Source organism: Bison bison, unplaced genomic scaffold, assembly GCF_000754665.1.
Source record: "Bison bison bison isolate TAMUID 2011002044 unplaced genomic scaffold, Bison_UMD1.0 scf7180017864211, whole genome shotgun sequence".
Classification (NCBI taxonomy): domain Eukaryota; kingdom Metazoa; phylum Chordata; class Mammalia; order Artiodactyla; family Bovidae; genus Bison; species Bison bison.
Genome location: NW_011494783.1, coordinates 1,048,159 through 1,070,845, shown reverse-complemented (window position 1 = coordinate 1,070,845; position 22,687 = coordinate 1,048,159). Strand labels below are relative to the sequence as shown.

Below are 22,687 nucleotides of genomic sequence, written 5' to 3'. Positions count from 1 at the left end.
TATACTTGTCTTAAAATACTATAGTTTTGACACAAAGTATCATATTCAAAATCAAAATTCATATTCTCCCTACACTCTGAAAAGGTCAAAAATATGAAACTCATTCCCAACCTTGCGATTCTTCTGTGTAGTTTACTTTTGTGTTGTTATGAATCCCCCTTCTGATGTATATATTCTTATATTATGGTAGTTAATCTAGTTCTTCCTTTGGCTGACTGGTCCTTTCTTGCGGTGTCTTCACTTATTCATTCATCAAGCACTTGAGTGTCTTGCGTGTGTTAGGCACTATGAGGAGGACCAGGGTCACAACCTGTGAGCTGCACAGCCTTTGGCTTTATGGCGACTTACGCCACTTACTGTTCCTCCAGGAACTGAGCAGGTTGTACCGGTGCAGGGCTGTCATGCTATTCTCCTAAAATCATGATTTCTTCAAGGCACATGTTATTTGAGCTTTTTAAATGTACTATTTAAAAACTAATAGCCAAATAGTTCCTATCTTTAAATAAGTTCTACTTTACTTCAGGTAGAGTGAGTAGTATAATTGTCAGTTCTTATTACATGTAAAGTTTTCTTGTGTCGACCTAAAAAATAGTCGCAACCTTAAAGTTGAGAGTTATGTTTTATCTGGTGGGAATTTTTAGGACTTCAAGCCCAGGAGACAGCATCTCAGGTGGCTCTGAGAGAACTGCTCTGAGGAGGGGAGGAGCCAGGTTATATAGAAGTTTTTCAGCAAAGGGCAGGTAGTCTGAACACCAAAAGGTTAATTAAAGAAAATTTAATTAAATTTAAAAAGTTAAAAAACTAATTAAAACCAAGTGGCTCAGACAGTAAAGAACCTGCCTGCAGTGTGGGAGATCTGGGCTCAATCCCTGCGTCGGGAAGATCCCCTGGAGAAGGAAATGGCAACCCAGTCCAGTATTCTAATCTGGAAAATCCCATGGATCTAGGAGTCTGGCAGGCTATAGTCCATGGGTTGCAAAAAGTCAGACAAAACTGAGCAGCTAACAATAGCAACAGATAGCCTAAGTTAAGGAATTTAACAGTTTTCTGTGCATTGAAAGATGCAAGAGTCTGGGCTCACTGAAATCATTCCTCCCATATGCCTCTCAGCTCTCTGAGGCCAGGATACTGCGTTGGTCATTGATCACACCTTGAGTTCCTCGGTGCTCACCATAGGGAGTGGCTGCAGCCTGAAGGGAGAAGGCAGTGGCACTGCAGTCCATGGGGTCGCTGAGGGTCAGACACGACTGAGCGACTTCACTTTCACTTTTCACTTGCATGCATTGGAGAAGGAAATGGCAACCCACTCCAGTGTTCTTGCCTGGAGAATCCCAGAGACAGGGCAGCCTGCTGGGCTGCCATCTGTGGGGTCGCACAGAGTCAGACACGACTGAAGTGACTCAGCAGCAGCAGCCTGAAGGCTGCCAGATTGAACAGGTACTGTTCTCCTTCCTGAGTGCCTCTCGGGCTCAGGGATTCGTATTTGGAGAGCAGGAATCACTGATGACTGTGACATTCTTGTTTACTGATATGGCAGGAAATACTCTATTTCTTACTTACAATATTTTGATTAATCTCTCCAGCTTTTCCTTTTTCATGATCAGTATAGCAGCTTTGACTCTGCTGATGCATGAGAAGATCAGGCTGACTAGCTAAAGGAAAGAGACCAGGCAACATCTCTCTTTCATTCTCCTTAAGAGCTTCATTCTCCTTAAGAGCTTTGGCCAAAGGAGACTGTGACCCTGCACCCTTCCACTGCTCCGTGGCCATTCTTCAACCATTGTTCTTATAAGTTAGGAAAGCATCACAGTAATTTTATATATAAATATCATGGAAATGTGTTATCCACAATAGGGAAATGTTTAAATAAACTACACTGTAATGATAGGAAATGCTTTCTTTAAAGTGTTAAGTGAAAAAAATAGCATATCAAATGACATGTAACAATAATAAACATATTAATAATAATATAAATGTAATAATACCAAAAATAATACAGTGGAAGAGCGGCTGACGTGTTTTAAGCAATCACTGTGTTATGAACATGTTTTAAGTCTTTGCACTTATTAACCCATTTAGTGTCCTCATTTAATCCCCAGAACAACCCTATCAATTGGCCATTTTTAGCCAGTTTTTCCATGCAAACAGAAAAATGTGGTACAGGGAATTTAGGCAACTTGCTAGGTTCAGTGAAGACAGTTCAGGTCTTTAACATACTTGGATTGTGGTGGGGGGCAATGACAGACCTCAGACCTGTAAAAGAGGCTCCTTCACTGTTGGGTGCTATGTGTCATCAATGTGGCCACAGGGATGCTATATGGGTAGATGGGAGCAGCACCAGCTGTGGATTTGGGAAGACTTCCACGTGGAAGAAACATGGAGCAGAGTTTTAAAGGAAGAGTTGGTTAGTTTTCCAGCTGAATAGGCAAATGGGAAAAACTTACGATTTGTACCAAAAATGTTGCTCTCAGAAGCTGGCTGCTACGTAACCAATCATGGGACTTCATCTGAACAACACAGTCATTGTCTGCTGTTTCTTCATGGCTTATCTAACAAAAGAGAGTATTCAAAGCTCTATGGAAGTATTCAATGCTATTTAATCATTTTAAATTCCTTAAATATGTGACTGCCGATTTTCCTGTGGTTTCTCAGGTAGATATGATCGTGACCTTGGGAGGACTTGCTGGACGCTTTGACCAGATCATGGCATCTGTGAGCACTTTGTTCCAAGCGCCTCAAATAACTTCTTTGCCAGTTATAATAATCCAAGAGGAATCTCTCATCTACCTGCTCCAACCGGTAAGTGAGGATTAAATAGACTGTCTGCACTTTGCTTCTACAAAACCTGTAAGATTTTTGTAGATAAGGCGAAAGCATCTGCCCAGTTTATGTGTTTCAACTGAGTGAAGTTGACAAGTTTGACTGCCTCTGGTCACTGAGGGGGAAATAGGTGGAAGAGAAGCTGTAAAACTTTCATTTTGTTGTACTTAGAAAAAAAAAAAATCAAAGAAAGAAAATAAGGTTTTCAATTAAGTTGATTAAGAATTAAATTTAGCATTTTTGCATTTTGAGCAGCTGCATATGAGTGTCACTTGAGAAAAATCTCATCAGAGGAAGCACAAAGCTTGGCAAATATTTCAAATGGAATTCTCAGATATTTTCAGTGTTGTCGTAATTGGAAACTGTATTTGATTTTGTGAAGTACTTAAAGTCTTTAGCTTTTACTGTTCATAAGTTGCTTGCTTGTTAATTTCACTTTCATGATGATGTCATTCATTTCCCATGATAAACAGCAAGGGGGTTTTTTATCAATGTAGTGCTTAGAATAGAATTCTTATTATATAAACACGTTTTATGAGGTTGATGGGTGTATTTCAGTTTGAAAAATGATAGCTTGGTAACTTTTTTTTTAAAACAGTGGACAGTTTTTTCCTTTTTTGCCTCTCATTGTAGTGTGCTACATATAGCTTTGCTCCCACTCCATCTGCTGTTCACCATCTGTAGCTTGTCATTACCTAAAAATTGTTGTTTGGTTAATATGGCAAGTTATAATGCATGCTCACCATTGTTCAGCCACTTGTGCGTTGTTTTTTTTTGCACTGCCTGGCTTTGTTGCTTTCTGGAACACTTTCTGTGAGATGTGAAAAGGAAGTTGAAGAATTCAGTTTTCAAACTTCATGCTGTCCATTTGTTTGGTCAGCAAACAGTTATGGAGTGCCTGTTGCCTACCTGTTACACTGCTGGGTAATTGAAGATTAAGCAGAAATAGTAACATAGGTTCTTTAGAACTATAGTTCTGTATCCTGCATCAAACCTGGACTGGCGATTTGTTTCTTATGTGATATTGTACATGTTTTAATGCCGTTCTCCCAAATCATCCCCCCATCCTCTCCCACAGAGTCCAATAGGCTGTTCTATACATCTGTGTCTCTTTTGCTGTCTCGCATACAGGGTTGTCGTTACCATCTTTCTAAATTCCATGTATATGCGTTAGTATAGTGTATTGGTGTTTTTCTTTCTGGCTTACTTCACTCTGTATAATAGGCTCCAGTTTCATCCACCTAATTAGAACTGATTCAAATGAATTCTTGTTAATGGCTGAGTAATAAAATAAATAAGAAAAAAAAAGAACTATAGTTCTGAAGATCTGGAGTACATGTCCAGTGAAGGAGACATTAAACACAAACATAAAGCTAGATTGAAAGTTTAGAACATAAAGATGATAAAAGGTTATATAATCTGGTCATGGGTGTGGCAAGGAAATGCTTACAGAGGCATTCACATTTTATTCAATCAATTAACTCAACAAATGTTTACTGAGTACCTGCTGTGTGTCAAGTGCTTTTCTGAGGATACAGCAGCCAGCAATAGCAAAACCCTTGCTTTCATGGAACATGAATTCTGTAGAGCTTACGTTTCAACAGACCCTTGAAGGATGAGTAGATCTCTGTTATGGGAAATGATGGGAAAGTCATTCCAGTTAGAAGGAGCCACTAAAGAAAGAAAGAGCTGCAGGGCATGTTGTGGGATCTACAGGTAATACTGAGCAGCCGTATGGAAAATACCTAAATATCAGACTCAGAAGACTCTGAGGTCCAGAAGACTCGTTTAGATCCTGACTGTGAAAAGCCTTGAATGATATATACTAGAGTATGAATTTTTTTTGCCATAAGCTATGGCAAAGTCATTAAAATAGTTCAGTTAGCAATCTGACATGCACAGATATGCTTCTTAGATTTCTAATTAGGTGTTTGTTAAATACTTAAAATTTCCCGACACTTTCTGAAGTGTGAAACTCTCTACAGCTGTGAAGCATTGAGCTTTATTGTTTTGTTATGATTTTATTTATATGATTCTATGAATACTAAAATAGTCAACTGTAACTTGTCTCTGTATAAATACTTTGGCTAAGAAGTAACTGGATATCATAGAATAATTTTTGAAAAGTAAAGTTGAAACATTAACTGATAGCAAAGTTAGTTAGTTAGTTCAGTCGCTCAGTCATGTCCGACTCTTTGTGACCCCATGAATAGCAGCACACCAGGCCTCCCTGTCCATCACCATCTCCCGGAGTTCACTCAGACTCACGTCCATCGAATCAGTGATGCCATCCAGCCATCTCATCCTCTGTCGTGCCCTTCTCCTCCTGCCCCCAATCCCTCCCAGCATCAGAGTCTTTTCCAATGAGTCAGCTCTTCTCATGAGGTGGCCCAAGTACTGGATTGATAGCAAAAGCCACGTCTAAAAATGACTTCTGCTCTTAAGATCTTTTCATTGTCTGTGGTGTTCTATACCTTTATTGTATAAATACAGACTTCCTAAAATGTATTCAGCTTGGGATTTCTTAGAATTAATTCTCTGTCTATAGGTTGCTGTCTGTCATCAGTTTGGAGAACTCACAGCCGTTATGTTTTCAAATATTGTCCCATCATATTCTCTTTCTTTCTTCTTCTGCAACTCCAATTGGGTGTATATGTGTGTGTATATATATGTATACATATATACATATACACATATACGTGTATATATATGTGTGTATATCTATACACACACACACACACACACACACATATGATCCTCTAGTTGCATCACATATATCTCAGAACTTCCTTCATGTTTTCTTAGTTTCTCTGAGCTGCATTCTGAAGTTCCTCATAACCTCTGCAAACCACTTCACTCTTCTGCTTTAGCTGTTCTATTTTGCTACTAAACTTATCCTTTTCGTAGCAGAGGCTTTTAAATTCCTGTCATGATTCATCTCTCTTACATACTTTCTCCTTACTCACAATTTAAAAACTCTTAAAATGTAATTGTTGTACTTTCTTTATAGTCTAGAATAATTCTGGTATCTGCAGTCTTTATAAGTTAGCTGTCTTTTCTGTTCTTTTTTCCCTTTATATTTTGTAACCTTGATTTCATTCTGTATTTTGTGATTTTTCTCTGTGACCTCGTATTTCTGAGAACTTTTCCCCTGGGAATTACTTGAAATAGGAGTTAAAAGTGAGTCCAAGAAGACTCTGGAGTGGATTTCTAGCCCAGTTATTTATAGACACTAAAAACTTAAGACCTTTTGTTTGAGATTTTTGGGAGACTATCTAGGTGGTATATATTTTGAAGCTAATTCTGCTGGGAGTTTGACTTCTGATTACAGATGCCCCAGGAAGACTTGTTCCTCTTTTCATCCTGAATTTGGTCGGCAGTTTTCCTAGCATTCCCGTGGGAGTGTTCTTTCTCTTCCTCTTTGCTCTGTGAGTGTTTGCTTAAGCAGTGCAGTCTCCTTTACACTCCTACCTTGCTCAAGCTCACTCTCCTGATGACCTCCACACTCGGAGGCTGAAGAAATTGACGTGCAGGTTCATGATTTGGTAAAAAAGAAAAATCAAATGCGTGTAAGGTGAAAGTTAGATTTGGTGTTCCTTTTCAATCAAAACCTAGTTTTGGGGTTTTGAGTATTCTTTGGTGGGGGGAGGGGAAAGGTTTGATGCATTTTCAAAGATCCTCCCCCCCTTTTTTTTTCCTAGCATTTTGTTGTTCTCAATTGGCCAGGGTACTAATCTACCCTGGGTATGTTGCAATGATAATTAACCCCCAAATCTCAGAGGCTTAACTGAGAATGAGCTTAAATTTTTTTTTTTCTCATTCATGGAGAATCTGCTATGGTTTGGGCGGTATGGTCTACTTCGTATCTGAGCCAGTTGGGACACATTGAGGCAGCAGGGCAAAAAGATAACTATAAGGAGGAGTGGTACTGCATGTTTTCTTCTTTAAAATTTTTATAAATGCATTTATTTTTTGGCTGTGTGGCGTGTGTAATCTTACTTCCCCAACCAGGGATCGAACCCACGCCCCTTGCTTTGGAAGTGCAAAGTCTCAGCCCCTGGACCACCAGGTACCACGTGTTTTTAAAGGCCAGGCCTGGCAGTGGCTCGCGTTGCCTTTGGTGGGAACGCAGTTACACTGCCCCAGCCCACTGTGAGGTGGTCTAAGAGAGGAAGCCGTGGGCTGGAGAGAGGACTGAGCAGAGGGCATAGTCTCTGTCAGAGGGCCAGAAGCTGAAGTTGGGAGAGAAAGGCTGGGGTCGGGACCCTACACAAAACGTGTAGTAATGTAATCATCTTTTCTTTTCATTTGTAGTATGACTCAAAGTTTACTCATTAAAGAAGAGAATCCCCAGGTCCCCAAACATAGTGATCGTGATGAGCGTGCCAACACACACCATGAGTGTGTTAGTCACTCAGTCTTTGTGCGTCCACGGACTGTAGCCCTCCGGGCTCCTCTGTCCATGGAATTCTCCAGGCAAGATTACTGGGGTGGGTTGCCATTCCTTTCTCCAGGGGATCTTTCCCATCCAGGGATCCAACCTGGGTCTCCTGCACTGAAGGCAGATTATTTACTGTCTAAGCCATCAGGCCCTCTAGAATCTCTGGTCTGTTTGTTTTTGTCTTATTGAAACGACTGGAAAATTACCTTATCCTAAGCAAGTAATGATTGCATAGTGTGAATTGGAAAGCTTGTGCAAGACCACGCCCTCCATCACATGGAGCAGTGAGAATGTTTAGCACAGACTTTGGTCTGGGGGCTTGGCAGGGCCGACCGGAGACACTGCCCGGGTCCCTGCTTCTCAGTCACTTGCTTTTGTACTGGAGTACCGTTGCTTTAGTTTCTACTGTACAGCTGTATGTGTACACATAGCCGCCCAGTTTCGGCTTCCCTCGCCATTTAGTCACCATAGAGCACTGAGGAGGAGGGCATGGCAACCCACTCCAGTATTGTTGCCTGGAGAATCCCATGGACAGAGGAGCCTGCCAGGCTACAGTCCATTGGGTCGCAAAGAGTTGGACGCAGCTTAGCAGCAGCAGAGCACTGAGTAGAAGTGTGCTATGCGGTAGGTTCTCATTAGTTACCTATGCTATGCTATGCTATGCTGTGCTAAGTCACTTCAGTCGTGTCCGACTCTGTGTGACCCCATAGACGGTAACCTACCAGGCTCCCCCGTCCCTGGGATTCTCCAGGCAAGAACACTGAGGTGGGTTGCCATTTCCTTCTCCAATGCATGAAAGTGAAAAGTGAAAGTGAAGTCTCTCAGTCGTGTCTGACTCTTAGCGATCCCATGGACTGTAGCCTACCAGGCTCCTCCGTCCATGGCATTTTCTAGGCAAGAGTACTGGAGTGGGGTGCCATTGCCTTCTCCATTAGTTACCTATACATAGTATCAATAATGTATATATGTCAACCCCAGTCTCCCAATTCATCCCACCCCTCCCCATCATCCCTCCTTGGTATCCATACTTTTTCCCCCTCTATGTCTGTCTCTCTCTTTCTGTTTTGTAAATAATATAATCTGTACCACTTTTTCAGACTCTATCCATAAGCATTAACATACCTTATGTAATTTTCTGACTGACTTCACTCTGTATAACAGAGTTGTCAGTCAGCTTCTAGGACAACTGCAAAACCCAAAATGAGTGTGTTTGAGGGCTTAAGATACCAATCAGTCTTACACACTCTACCATATTTGTAAGCAGTTTTAATGGTATACTTATGAAATGTGATTAATACCAAAAATCTGTTAAAAGCTATATCAAAATTATTGCAGAGATCCAACCTACATCCTAGAAATGGGATATGTACCATTGGAGCTAAAATGACTGTGCAATATGTGTTTTCACATATCTCCGCGTTGTATGTTGCACATATAATAAAGCACACGTCTGTATTCAGTAGTGTGCATATTGAGGATGGATGTCTGTGGGATGCTGTTCCTGGTTAATAGGGCTTATTGTAATCATGGTCAGGATGGGCACACCATAAAACATAAATTGAAACCATTTGCAAATATTTTGGAACTAGACTGAAGAAATCAATCTGGTATGCTTCAGTGACAAATAAAGAACAGTTTCAAAGTGTTTTAAATGTAGTTTTTAATTGAAAGTCATCAGATAGCTGATCTTGAGAAAGCTCATTTGGGGACTTTCATAAAAAGCATCTATTTGAGCTTCATAACAATCCTGGGGGAGGAAAGCAGGACAGGCCATACGGTCACACGGCAGTGTTTTGACTCCACGGTTGTTCCACTACATTTCCTCCTTCATGGCATTAATGGGCTAAGATGCAAATGACACTCTTTACACAAGCCACAGTGCACAGATTGCGCATTATCTGTTGTGTGTGTGTGTATGTGTGTGTGTGTTCTCTACAACATTCTTTTCAAATAAGATTAATCTTGGTTGCGCTTTAAGGGTATATCCCTCCTTGTGGCTACACCCTGAAATTAAACAAAAACAATACTATGTGTTTTCCTCAATTATAACAAAATCTACCTACAAAAAAAAACTTTGTCCATTTAAGCAGATTAAATGAGAGTATCATCAAACCACTAACATACATAAAAAGTGCTAAAATTCAATATAAATGTTAATTATCATTTGAATATTGTTTCTGACATTAAATGATGCTTACTCCTTGGAAGGAATGTTATGACCAACCTAGGCAGCATTTTAAAATGCAGAGACATTACTTTGCCAACAAAGGTCCATCTACTCAAGGCTCTGGTTTATCCAGTGGTCATGTATGGATGTGAGAGTTGGACTGTAAAGAAAGCTGAGCGCTGAAAAATTGATCTTTTTGAACTGTGATGTTGGAGAAGACTCTTGAGTCCCTTGGACTGCAAGGAGATCCAACCAGTCCATCCTAAAGGAAATCAGTCCTAAATATTCAATGGAAGGACTGATGTTGAAGCTGAAACTCCAGTACTTTGGCCACCTGAATGTGAAGAGCTGACTACTCATTTGAAAAGACCCTGATGCTGGGAAAGATTGAAGGCAGGAGGAGAAGGGGATGACAGAGGATGAGATGGTTGGATGGCATCACCGACTCAATGGACATAAGTTTGAGTAAACTCTGGGAGTTAGTAATGGACAGGGAGGCCTAGCATGCTGCAGTCCATGGGGTCACAAAGAGTCAGATACAACTGAGTGACTGAACTGAACTAAAAATTCTGTATAAATGTTAGTTATCATTTGAGTATTGTTTTTGAGGACAGCATCTTCTAGAATTGTTTCTATGATTCTATGTTGTCTGAAATTGAAGCTAATAGCAGGAGGAATGAGACATGGTCTTTGGATGATAAAAATGTTTTAGTGCCGTGTCTGCTCCGTGATGGTTCACGTACCTGGGATACCCCTGGGCCATGGAACTAAAATGTGCTTTTCCCGATTTTTCGGAAAAAGCCTCCCTACCTTCAATTCATCTTAGTGTTTCTGTAATGTTCTGCGTTTCTTTCGGAGAGTCTACATACAGGACTCTGGTGAGTCTGCTGTATAAATAAACCATCATCCTTCGTTCATTAAAGGTATATTAGTCATTTGTCACCGGCCTGTGTGTCTTGAGCGCATTCGCTTAAAGTTGTGTAGATTGTTGCAGCCTGAAATCTTTCATCTACTTCTCTTTTCAGCCCCCTTCCTCTGACTTGTTTTTGTTAATTATAAATTGGATTTTAAAACGAGGAGACAATAGTGTAGTTCCAGGTCTATATAAATCTGGAAGAGTGGAAGTTTTTAGCAGGTTGACTTTTAGTAGACAATGTCTTTTTGGTAGTATTTTGGCATATTTCACTTGCTGTGGGGTCAGATGTCATTATGAATGGAAAGCGCAGTAGGTAGCGCTTGCTTGAAGAGATGAGCAAACTGCCATTTTAAAGTAGCAAATTAATAGGCTCCAGTTTCATCCACCTCATTAGAACTGATTCAAATGTATTCTTTTTAATGGCTGAGTAATACTCCATTGTGTATATTATACAGAGTGAAGTAAGCCAGAAGGAAAAACATAAATACAGTATAGTAACGCATATATATGGAATTTAGAAAGATGGTAACAATAATCTGCTGTACGAGACAGCAAAAGAGACCCTGATGTATAGAACAGTCTTATGGACTCTGTGGGAGAGGGAGAGGGTGGGAAGATTTGGGAGAATGACATTGAAACATGTAAAATATCATGTAAGAAACGAGTTGCCAGTCCAGGTTCGATACATGATACTGGATGCTTGGGGCTAGTGCACTGGGACGACCCAGAGGGATGGTATGGGGAGGGAGGAGGGAGGAGGGTTCAGGATGGGGAACACATGTATACCTGTGGTGGATTCATTTTGATATTTGGCAAAACTAATACAATTATGTAAAGTTTAAAAATAAAATAAAAAAAAAGAAACAGTAAAAAAAAAAAAAGTAGCAAATTAAAAATAGAATGTCTAATCACTCCTCCCTGAAGAGCAAATATCCCTCTTTTACTTCCAAACAAAAAGGTGTTGTTAACAAAACATCATGCCCTTTTATGAACCGATTTTATAAAATTGGTGAGAGACATTTTAGCCATGAAACCCACTGATGTCAGTGACGGGTTAGGCTGTGTTCCTCGTTTGGCCAGCCAGATGCTGAGAGCGTGTTTGTCACACTCACCATGCGGTGTGAGTGGCTGCTGATTTCACATACACATTTCCTCATTTTCTGGTCCTGTGCTTCTCAGAAGTCCAGAAACATTAGCTTCTGTACACTGAGCATAAATTATCTTTTATCTCCAAGTTTTATGGCAGTTGGTAATACAAGTTAATAGGATTTATGACCAAGAAATGAGATGTCCGAGAGTTAATAAGGCATGCCTTTTGCATTATCCTAAACCTTGTTTGGTGATTCCTATTTAGGATTCTAGTATCTGATGTACAAGAGAATGGTCACAGGATGGATGCTGTCGGTTTTTAACTCAGTTGAACAACCTCTAAATATGTTGTAAATATTAATTCCTTATGATCATAGTCATGTTTCTTACTGGTTTTTTTTTGTTTGCTTCATCTCACTAGATCTATTATTTACTGTATAAAGTCCTGACGCCTTCTCCATTATACATTTGTAATATTGGTAATGAATATGATAGAAAGATGTTAGTAGTCTGATAGAGAAAAGCTGAGTATTCATGATGTAAATTTGGTATACATGATGGTTTCTGCAGAGAGCTGAGGGTGTGGGTCTGTCTGTCTGCACATCCAGCCCCCTCTCATCAGTGATAACTCAGAGAAGTGATTCTCAGAGTGATTAGACCCTATAGACAGCACTGATAATCTTTTCATTATTTATTATCCACTTACAATTCCTTTCTTTAAAATTATTATTTCATTCTCCTCCTATATCTTCTCAATTTTTGTTGTGGCTTGGCATCTTAGAATCTTTTGTATAATTTATCCTGAAGCATACAGCTATTCAATATTAGTGTAAATAGTATGAAGCCTTAGAGGTCGTTTTATAGATGAGCAATGGCAGGGACTTACAGGTAAAATGATTTGCCCAGGGTTATGCATAGCATTTCTTAGAGAGGAAATTTATGCTGCAAATGAAGTAGATTTCATGCAGTGATATCTAACAAAGGACCACGAGGGCATTTCATGTCTGTAAATGACCTGTCACACAGAGCTCGCCTGATCTCCCTTTCTTCTTCCACAAGGCAAACCACTAACCCCACTTCCTTCCTCCGTCCTGTGCCCAGCCAAGCTTCCTTCTCCGGGAAGTCCTGCCACTCAGCGTCTGACCTAGACACTCTTCAGAGTGTCTCATTGCTTTGCTTGTGCTTTTTCTTTGGTTTGTCTGCTCCATATGCCAGGGCAGCAGATTCTTTCTCACAGGGACTGCCCCCAGACACACAGCTGCCCTAAGCACCCCCTTCCTTCCCTCACTTCAGACCTTGCCCAGCTTTCTAGCAAAATGTTTCTACACTCCTCCTCCCCTCTGCCTGGCTGTGTGCTTTTCCTCCTCCTCCACTATATGGCACTTAAGAAACATAAAACAAAAACCTTTCCTGTTGTTGAACAGTGTACTAACTAATATTATTTTTTTAACCATGCCTTTTTTAATTAATTTTTATTGGAATATAGCTGCTTTGCAATGTTGTATCAGTGTCTGCTGTCCAGCAAAGTGAATCAGCTATACTGTATACACATATCTCCTCTTTTTCAGATTTTCTTTCTGTTTAGGTCACTGCAGAGCACTGAGTAGAGTTCCTTGGGCTATACTGTAAGCTATCATTAATTATGTATTTTATGCATAGGATCAATAGTGTTTAGTTTAGTTCAGTCGCTCATTCGTGTCCGACTCTTTGCGACCCCATGAATCACAGCACACCAGGCCTCCCTGTCCATCACCAACTCCCGGAGTTCACTCAGACTCACGTCCATCAAGTCAGTGATACCATCCAGCCATCTCATCCTCTGTCGTCCCCTTCTCCTCCTGTCCCCAATCCCTCCCAGCATCAGAGTCTTTTCCAATGAGTCAACTCTTCACATGAGGTGGCCAAAGTACTGGAGTTTCAGCTTTAGCATCATTCCTTCCAAAGAAATCCCAGGGCTGATCTCCTTCACAATGGACTGGTTGGATCTCCTTGCAGTCCAAGGGACTCTCAAGAGTCTTCTCCAACACCACAGTTCAAAAGTATCAATTCTTCAGCACTCAGCTTTCTTTATAGTCCAACTCTCACATCCATACATGACCACAGGAAAAACCATAGCCTTGACTAGATGAACCTTTGTTGGCAAAGTAATGTCTCTGGTTTTCAATATGCTATCTAGGTTGGTCATAACTTTTCTTCCAAGGAGTAAGCATCTTTTAATTTCATGGCTGCAGTTACCATCTGCAGTGATTTTGGAGCCCCAAAAATAAAGTCTGACACTGTTTCCACTATTTCCCCATCTATTTCCCATGAAGTAATGGGACCAGATGCCATGATCTTCATTTTCTGAATGTTTTAAGCCAACTTTTTCACTCTCCTCTTTCACCTTCATCAGTAGGCTTTTTAGTTCCTCTTCACTTTCTGATCAATAGTGTATAGATATCAATTCCCGTGTCCCAAGTTCACCCTCCTTTCCCCCAGCCTCCAGTATATATATGTCTGTTCTCTGCATCTGTGTCTATTTGTGCTTTGCAAATACAGATGAATGTATTTTCAAATATCATATTTTAATTTGCAGTAAGACAACAAAATTTTAGAGCCGTTCAGCTCTCATTTTGTAAGGATCCAAATGTCCCCTTTAGATCTCTGTAAGAACTTTCCCTCTGTGATTTTACCCATGTTTAATGAAACTAGCTTTCTTTAAGAAGTGAAACCACACACTCACAAAGTATTTATTTTTTTAGGCTTGTTTTCTGTTCTGCTGATTCTGTTTTGGTTGATGTACAGCATATGCTGTAGTCGCTCAGTCGTGTCCGACTCTGTGACCCCATGACTGTAGCCCACTGGGCTCCTCTGTCCATGGAGCTAGAATACTGGAGTGAGTTGCCATGCCCTCCTCCAGGGGATCTTCCCAACCCAGGGATCGAACCCAGGTCTCCCGCATTGCAGGTGGATTCTTTACCATCAGAGCCAGCAGGGAAGCCCATGAATACTGGAGTGGGTAGCCAATCCCTTCTCCAGGGGAACTTCCTGATCCAGGAATTGAATTGATGTCTCCTGCATTGTAGGCAGATTCTTTACCAGCTGAGCTATCAGGGAAGCCTATGTACAGCATAGAATGCTTCAACAAAAAGCATTGTTTAAGCACCAAAGATGTGATACACATGGTGGTGGGCAGTGCGTCTGCAGAAGTAAAAGGCACTGCTTCTGTTCTGCTGTGTAGACTTCAGAGGAAAGGATGGAAGAATAAATAGAAAAATTTACACTCATTATGAGGAAATGCTGGATGCTATGCAGACAGCACGGAAAAAACATTTAACCCAGATTGGGCCCAGGGCTTATGGTGAGAGTGTGCCCAGTGTCTCAGGGAGATCCTAGCTGATGAGCAGTCAGCCAAAGAAAGGAATGAAGACATTTAATGTGGGACTTCCCTGGTGGTCCAGTGGCTAATAATACCTCACGCTCTCAACGTAGGGGGCCCGGGTTCCATCCCTGGTCAGGAAGCTAGATCTCATATGTAGCAACTGAGATTTCACATGCTACAACTACAATCAAAGATCCTGTGTGCTGCACCTAAGATCAGGCGAGGCCAGATAATGAATGAATGGGCGACCTTTAATGTTAAAAGGCAAAAGAGCCTTAGAGAACTTGCCATCTTTGTAGGAGCTCTAAAATAAAATGCTGGATCCTGGGGAGCCATAGGAGATGCAGCTAGAATTAAGGTTCTGGATCATGAAGGGCTTGTTTGCATTCTCAGGAAGATGGTCTTTATATTGAGGTTCAAGTTCAGGTATTCAGCTTTTTTATCAGGGAAATAGCATTAGGTTAACATTTTAGATAGCTTGGTAGCAATGTGAAGGATAAATTGGTTAGGGTAGAGATAGAGGCCATTCAACTGATATAGAAATCCAAGAAGGAAACCATGAGTAAGTAAACTTAAGTAAGCATGGGTGTGAAGAAAGGATGGTAGAGTTCCTTGGGATGTGGACTCTAAAGTCTTCCCAGGAACACAGAGGAAGGAGTTAATGCAATGCCTAGGATTAGGATTAGGCAACTGGGTTTTGTCTTTCTTTGAAGCAGAGAATATGAGAAGAACAGGAAAAAACGGAAAGATGGTCAGCTGATCTTGGACATAATGAGATTGGTCTTTCTTTGGAAATGAGAGTGGTCTTTTTTGGAAATGAGTAAAACTGCCTTAAAGGGTTATAGGAAATTTATGTATTTGGCATGGCCTGATGGTAAGACTGTAAGAATCATCATATATATGTGGTAATTAAAAACTTCAAACCGGACTCATTACCCTGGAAGGAAGATATAGAATGAAAAGAGCCATGGCAGTTGGTAGAGCTCTAGGAACGCCTTCAAGGAAAAGAAATAGAACTAAAAGAGAGTGAAGCTGAAACCGAGGTGGTTTAGAGTTTTAAGAGACCAGGGAGTGATCAGTAAGGGTGTCAAGAATTTAGAAAAAAAAGAAATGATATAGTGAGTTTGGCAACTGATAAGGTACAGTTTTCATGGTAAAATGTAGGTAGAAGCCAAGTTATTATGGTTGAATATTAAACGGGAGAGGAGGTAGAAACATCTTTCTCTTTATTATTGTTTGCCCTTTTTTACTGTACTCTCATAAGCAGTTGGAATTGTTTTGACTAACCTCAGAGCTAATGATGGCCTACACAATTACTTTGGTGAGCCCATTTTCCAAATTCAAAACCAGAGCAGGGATGTTTTGGGGACCGTGTTTTTCTTTCTTTCCCAGGACAGCCTGAAGTGCTGCTGCCACGCTGCACCTCTGTAAGATGGGTCACACATGTATGGGCCCTAATTGTCTCACCAAATGCTGGTGAAGTATGTCATGACCTGTTCTAAATCCGTATTCTCTTCCAAAGCAAGCAGAAGGTCCTCGTGGCCTACGCCCAGCCCCATGGCCCTGACAGGCCCTTCTTTCCGTGGACACCTTGGTCTGCGCGCCAGTGGGAAGCTGTGAGTCAGACCTTGACATCTCCCTCTTTCTGGTCCATGTTCTTCTAGTGTTCCATGACCTAGGGAAACTGACCTATCTCTTGTTTTTCAAACTGACCACTGTCACTCCTTTCTCTGCCCCAAAATATTTTCTTTTGAAATCACTCTCTTCTTTCAAAGCCCTACTCAAATTCTGTGACTCCTGCACAGAATTTCCAAATAATCCTCTCTGAACTTCCCTCATCCGGACTCCTTTCATCACTTTTTGAAATCATTTTTTGAAACTGGGCCTCGAGCAGTTTATCCATTAAACAAAATGTATTAGGTTGTAATTTCTCTCATTTTCTAAACCTTAAAAAACACAGAGTTGCCTGTTTTTAATCAAAGGTGAAATAACAGCAGCCACGCATAGTTCATCTAGTGGTTCACTTCAGTCCAGTCCCTCAGTCGTGTCCAACTCTTTGTGACCCCATGGACTGTAGCACACCAGGCCCCTTATCCATCACTAACTCCCGGAGCTTGGTCAAACTCATGTGCATTGAGTTGGTGATGCCATCCAACCATCTCATTCTCTGTCATCCCCTTCTTCTCTTCCCTTCAGTCTTTCCCAGCATCAGGGTATTTTCAAATGAGTCAGTTCTTCACATCAGGTGGCCAAACCAAATCCAAATAGGTGATCTCACGTACTATTCTCATCATCAAGAGTGTTCACTGGTGCCACCCCTTGTAAAATACAGGGTGCCTGGGCATCCCAGGTTGGCAGTCAGAGACTCTGACTTCGTCTAGTTATTTCCTTCTTGGCGTATGCTTTCTTCCTAGTTTGCTGTAAGTTCACTTAGGGAGCAATAGCTTCTTTTAGTGGCTGTGGTTTGCACTTCTCTCTTCTTATTTTTATTAAAAAAGTTACTTGCTTACTTACTTCTGGCTGTACTGTGTCTTCGTTGCTGTGCGTGAGCTTTCTCTAATTGCAGCAAGCAGGGGTCTAGCCCCTACTGGCGGTGTGCAGACTTCTGATTGCGATGGCTTCTGCTGTTGCGGAGCGCTGGCTCTACGGGTGTGTGGGCTTCTGTGTGGGCTTCGGTAGTTGTGGCACGTGGACGCAGTAGTTGCGGCTCGAGCTGCGAGCTCTAGATCGTGGGCCTCGTAGTTGTGGCTCATGGGCTTAGTTGCCCTGCAGCATGTGGGATCGTCCCAGACCAAGGATTGAATCTGTGTCCTGTGTTGGCAGGCAGATTCTCACCCACTGGAGCACCCAGCGAAGTGCAGGTGTGCTAATTCTTGAGCAAATACATGAGGAGGACGGCGGCAGGGGTGGTAGATTTTAAAGCAACCTGAATACAATGAAGCTTCAAGGCTAAAGGTGAGAAATGACCACCCTGATGCCCACCGCTCACCCACACAACATACAAGTTCTTTGACCTTAAAGAAGTCTTTCATTCAGGGATATTTATAGAAAGATGCCCATCAGCAAAAACCAGTGGTGATCCCTTAGTGATTCCAAAGCAGCAAGGGAGGAAATATAAAATTCAGTCTCCATGGAAACTGTTTAAAAACTTATTTGAACAGTGGCCTTTTGTTTTCAGCCATGAGTGACAGAGAATCAGGTTAGGAGTCTTGATGCAATCCGAAAGAGTGCTGTGTGCAGGTGAAACAGTAGAAGAGATAGCATCAGCGTTTGTCTCAGGCCTGTCATCATAATTTATCCTAATCCAATTCTGGGGAAAGTCATGGAATATTGGATGCTGAGTGTCATATTTCCCTTTACCCCCGCCCTCCCCAGTCCTCTGTGGCAAGGACGCAAGTACACTGTGTCATGTATACTTAGTTCAATTGAGCATTGCTTCAGCATCTTCCTTTGATTGAAAACAAAGGGTTGCCAATGCAGTATCAATGAACTGTGAAGTGATTTGAGTGTTACCAGCAGGGAAATGAAATGAGCCTCCCGGAAGAAGGTTGGCACCAGTGAAAGCTTCTGTATAAAGAGCTTCATACAGTTCCAACCGAGTTGTATGACTTCTCATCCAATTAAGATTTCTTTTTTCCCCTGAGTTGGGGAGCATTTTGATCTTATTTGTTCCAGTGCAATCAAAATTGAAGAAAAAGTGGAATATTTATCCAAGTAAACTTAAGCTAGGAGGGCTTGGATTCAAGGGTACTTATTCAAACTAAGCATTCATGCTGGGTATGTTGAAGCTCTTTCAAGGAGTGGCTCAGGTATCTCACGCCCATACATACACATACATATAACACATCTAATTGATCCCTGAGTCAGGAAGATCCTCTGGAGGAGGAAATGGCAACCCACTCCAGTGTTCGTGCCCAGGAAATCCCATGGACAGAGGAGACTGGCAGGCTGCAGTCCATGGAGTTGCAGAGTCGGACGCAACTTAGCAACTCTACCACACTGTACATGCACACACACGTACCCCAAGAGTCTTACCTCTTCCAAACCAATCTGACTGAGAGGAAGGTTTTTGGAGGAGGAGGATTTTTTTTTCCTGAAAACCACTATTCCATATATATAGTCTTTTAAAAGCTCCTGTTAGTCCTTTATAACTTTATCATCATCAGAATTAGAATATTTGACTTTGATGCCTACGTTATAACTTAACAATAAAATTTATCAAAATGTATCTGAGTCAGGAAGGAAATTAGCAAAGCAGAGCATAACCAAGATGGTCGATAGACTGAGAGAGAGTGAGAATGGTAAACTTTGACAGAAAATGGAACACCGGGGATGCCCCTGATTTCCTGTTGTCTTCTGAAGCAGATGGAGACACTGCTGATATGTTGTTAAGTAGGTTGGATGCTCTGAATGTCGAAGGCATGCTGAATATTAGACTATCACTGAAGACTCTGAAGAGCCACGCATGAATTGTAAAATAACGTGTATACTGGAAATGCTGGAAAATTACCAAAAAATAATATTTTTAGAGTTTGCAAAGGACCTTCATCATTGTCTCACTTGATTCTCAGCAGCCCTTTGAAGTTAGCAGACAGGGACATTGTTCCTGTTTCTCAGATGAGGAAACTTCATAGAACAGCATTGCGAGTGCGTGGAAAATCCATCAACAACAGTCTAGGGAGTTTTCTGAAACCTAGTCCTTTATCCTTTGCTTCGTAGCTGCTGTCTTGTCAGAATCCCAGTTTCCTCTCTGAATTGCACTGAACCTTGAGGAGGCCCCAAAAGCATGAAGGAAGAGTAACCAGTTTTAGTCTCTTCTATGCCCTGAGAGTAGCATATTAAAAAGCAGAGACATTCCTTTGCCAACAAAGGTCCATCTAGTCAAGACTATGGTTTTTCCAGTGGTCATGTATGGATATGAGAGTTGGACTGTGAAGAAAGCAGAGTGCTGCAGAATTAATGCTTTTGAACTGTGGTGTTGGAGAAGACTCTTGAGAGTCCCTTGGACTGCGAAGAGATCCAGCTGATCCATTCTAAAGGAGACCAGTCCTGGGTGTTCATTGGAAGGACTGATGCTAAAGCTGAAACTCCAGTACTTTGGCCACCTCATGCAAAGAGTTGACTCATTGGAAAAGACCCTGATGCTGGGAGGGATTGAGGGCAGGAGGAGAAGGGGATGACAGAGGATGAGATGGCTGGATGGCATCACCGACTTGATGGACATGAGTTTGAGTGGACTCCGGAAGTTGGTGATGGACAGGGAGGCCTAGCGTGCTGCGATTCATGGGGTCGCAGAGTCGGACATGACTGAGCGACTGAACTGAAACTGGATGCCCTGAGAGTGCTGCCTTTAGGAGCTGCTGCTGGAATCATCTGCATAGGCTTTTTTTTTTCCCCTGTGAACTTATTATTGTGAAAATTGTCATATATGTACAGAATTTGAAAGAATAGTATAATAAGCAGCACATCCCAACCACTTTAAATGTTTTAAGCATTGTATACTTTATCTATGAATAGGTGTATTTGAGGGGAGGGTGACCATTTGAAATTAAATTGCAGATGTCTCATCACATTATTTTATTTTTATTTCTTTTGCCCTCCCTCAAAATTCCTGATTTGAAATAACATGCTTGTTTTATAGTGTATAGTACTAGTTTTAAAATTATAATACCTAAACTGCCACTAAATAGTAAACTACTGAAGGAAATTTAAAATTTCTTTGCAGATCTTTCCATTTGCCTTTAAATTATAGTCCAGCCAGAGTATTGTGTCTAAAATTTGTCATTTGAAATAATAAATTTTGTTCTTTCTGTGGTTATGCTATAGATTTAACTCTTAGGTTCACTTGTCACAGTTTATTTGTAGTTATAAGATTTTCTTTTTTAATTATTACTTGAAAGTAATTACACTCATCAAAAGCTTCATAAAAAATTATCATCAGATGTCTTGTTTTCATTTTTACCCTCTTCATCACTACCACCCTCTTTCAGAATATTAGATCCTTGCAGAAAAGAAAGGTAATTTTGGAGACTGCTCCATCTTCAGTAATAGAGATCATCTTCTTTCTTTTATTCATGGCTGCTTAGAACACTATTGTCTGGATGCACCTCTGTATGGTAATTTTCCCATGTGTATTGATAGCTTTTTGAAGGAACACACTGGAAATTCCAACTAGGTAGTCTCTGAGCTTTGGCTTACGTATGTTTGAAAATGTTCCTCAGGTTATTCTGTGCACTTTCTAATGAGAGAACTACTTTGCTCCCATAACATCTTTTGAGTTGGAGCCAGTAGGACCTGATTTTAAGGAGCAAACTAGGTCTTAGAAAGATGCAGTGACTTGTCAAGGGTTAGTCTTCCATTTAACAGTGAAGCCAGGTTCCAAGTCCATGTCCGATTGGCCCTTTAGGTCTCTCCCTTCTGTAATTCTATTTCTGATTTTATGATTCGTGAGCTTGGTATGATGTTAGTCGGTGTAGAAGGAGCAATTTTCAGAGGTAAATTCATTAAGCAAGTATAACATGTAAAGCCAACTTCTTCTCTAACAGAATCAGGCTTCACTGCCACCTTTACGGAGTGTAGATAAGGTTTTAAATAGAAGTGAATGGACATAATCAGTTTCCTTATCAAGGCAGAAAAATATTCTGTTATAGCTGAGATAGTAATGATAATGAACCCCGAGCCTTTCTCTTTTGGAAAGTCATGCTGATAGAGGGGCCTCAGAATTGATTAATGTTATGCATGTTGGCTTTTCCAGTTGTCTGAAGATAGGAAGCCAGTTTCACTCCTACCAGAAGCCCTCAAGGTAAAAGGCACAGAATAGGGAACACTGGTCTTATATTATCAGGCAAGTTTAATATACGGAAATGCTGCTCAAGGGACAGGAGGAAAGGATTTATTTTCTCCTAGGTGAAGCTGGCCTATTAAGAAGTGGGCCCTCTTTGAAATTTTGATAATAGTAATTGAAAAGCTATGAATAGAGCTAAATATTTTTTTCTGAGCATATTTCATGCTATAAAATATTTCCAGAAACAGAGCCAGCATTCAGAAAAATGAAAGGACTTGGACAATTTTTCCATTTATTCATTCAACCAACATATTAACAAGGACTTATTTATTATATCAGGTGAGCTTTCCAAGTGGCTCAGAATCCACTTGCGAATGCAGGAGATGCAGGTTCAATCCCTGGGTCAGGAAGATTCCCCAAAGGAGGAAATGGCAACCCGCTCCAGTGTTCTTGCCGGGAAAATTCCATGGACAGAAGAGCCTGGCGGGCTACAGTCCATGGGGTCACAAAGAGTCAGAAATGACTGAGCACATCACATTATTTATATCAGTTGTTTTGCTAGATTGATGATGAGTAAGTTTCTGTCAAAAAATTTTACTAAATCTGTTTAGATCATTTTTTCAATGAGATAAAAGAAGTGCAGTATTGCAAATACATACAGACTGTTACTTAAGCCTAAGGAGGCAGCACGCAGTGCACCACAGACAGGGGTAGGGAGGATTCCTGGAGAAGGTCATGTCTGAGTACAGTCTGAAAAGGAGACAGTGTGTAGGAGGTCGGAAGACAGAGAACAGAGGACGTGGGCAGAGGTGTGCGGTGCAGAAGCCAAGCTGTGTACTTGGGAGAACCGAGAAAGCCTGAGGTTTCTGGGATAGAAAAGGAAGCTGTGGTGATGGATGAAGGGGGAAGAAGCTAGGTTGGAGAGGCAATTGAAGATCACCTCCGCCGCCCTGTTAGTGGGTTCAGATTTTAATCCTTCAACGTTAGACAGAGATTTATAGCTTTTGGTGGTTATGAGCCTGTTTGAGAATATGAGAAAAAGTCTGAACCTTCTCTTCAGAAAAATGTACACTTGTCCACACTCTGAAAGTTTTAAATATTTTAAGAGT

The 22,687-nt window shown here is 41.1% G+C and overlaps 1 protein-coding gene across 3 annotated transcripts in view; it reads left to right on the top strand.

The window, feature by feature from the left end:
- TPK1 (thiamin pyrophosphokinase 1) overlaps nucleotides 1–22,687 on the top strand; it is a 395,885-nt gene that overhangs the window by 227,345 nt on the left and 145,853 nt on the right. For all 3 annotated transcript variants that reach the window (XM_010844870.1, XM_010844867.1, XM_010844869.1), the window contains one exon: nucleotides 2,653–2,799. In XM_010844870.1, the coding sequence (XP_010843172.1) occupies nucleotides 2,653–2,799 (147 nt within the window). The remainder of the gene's footprint in view (nucleotides 1–2,652; nucleotides 2,800–22,687) is intronic.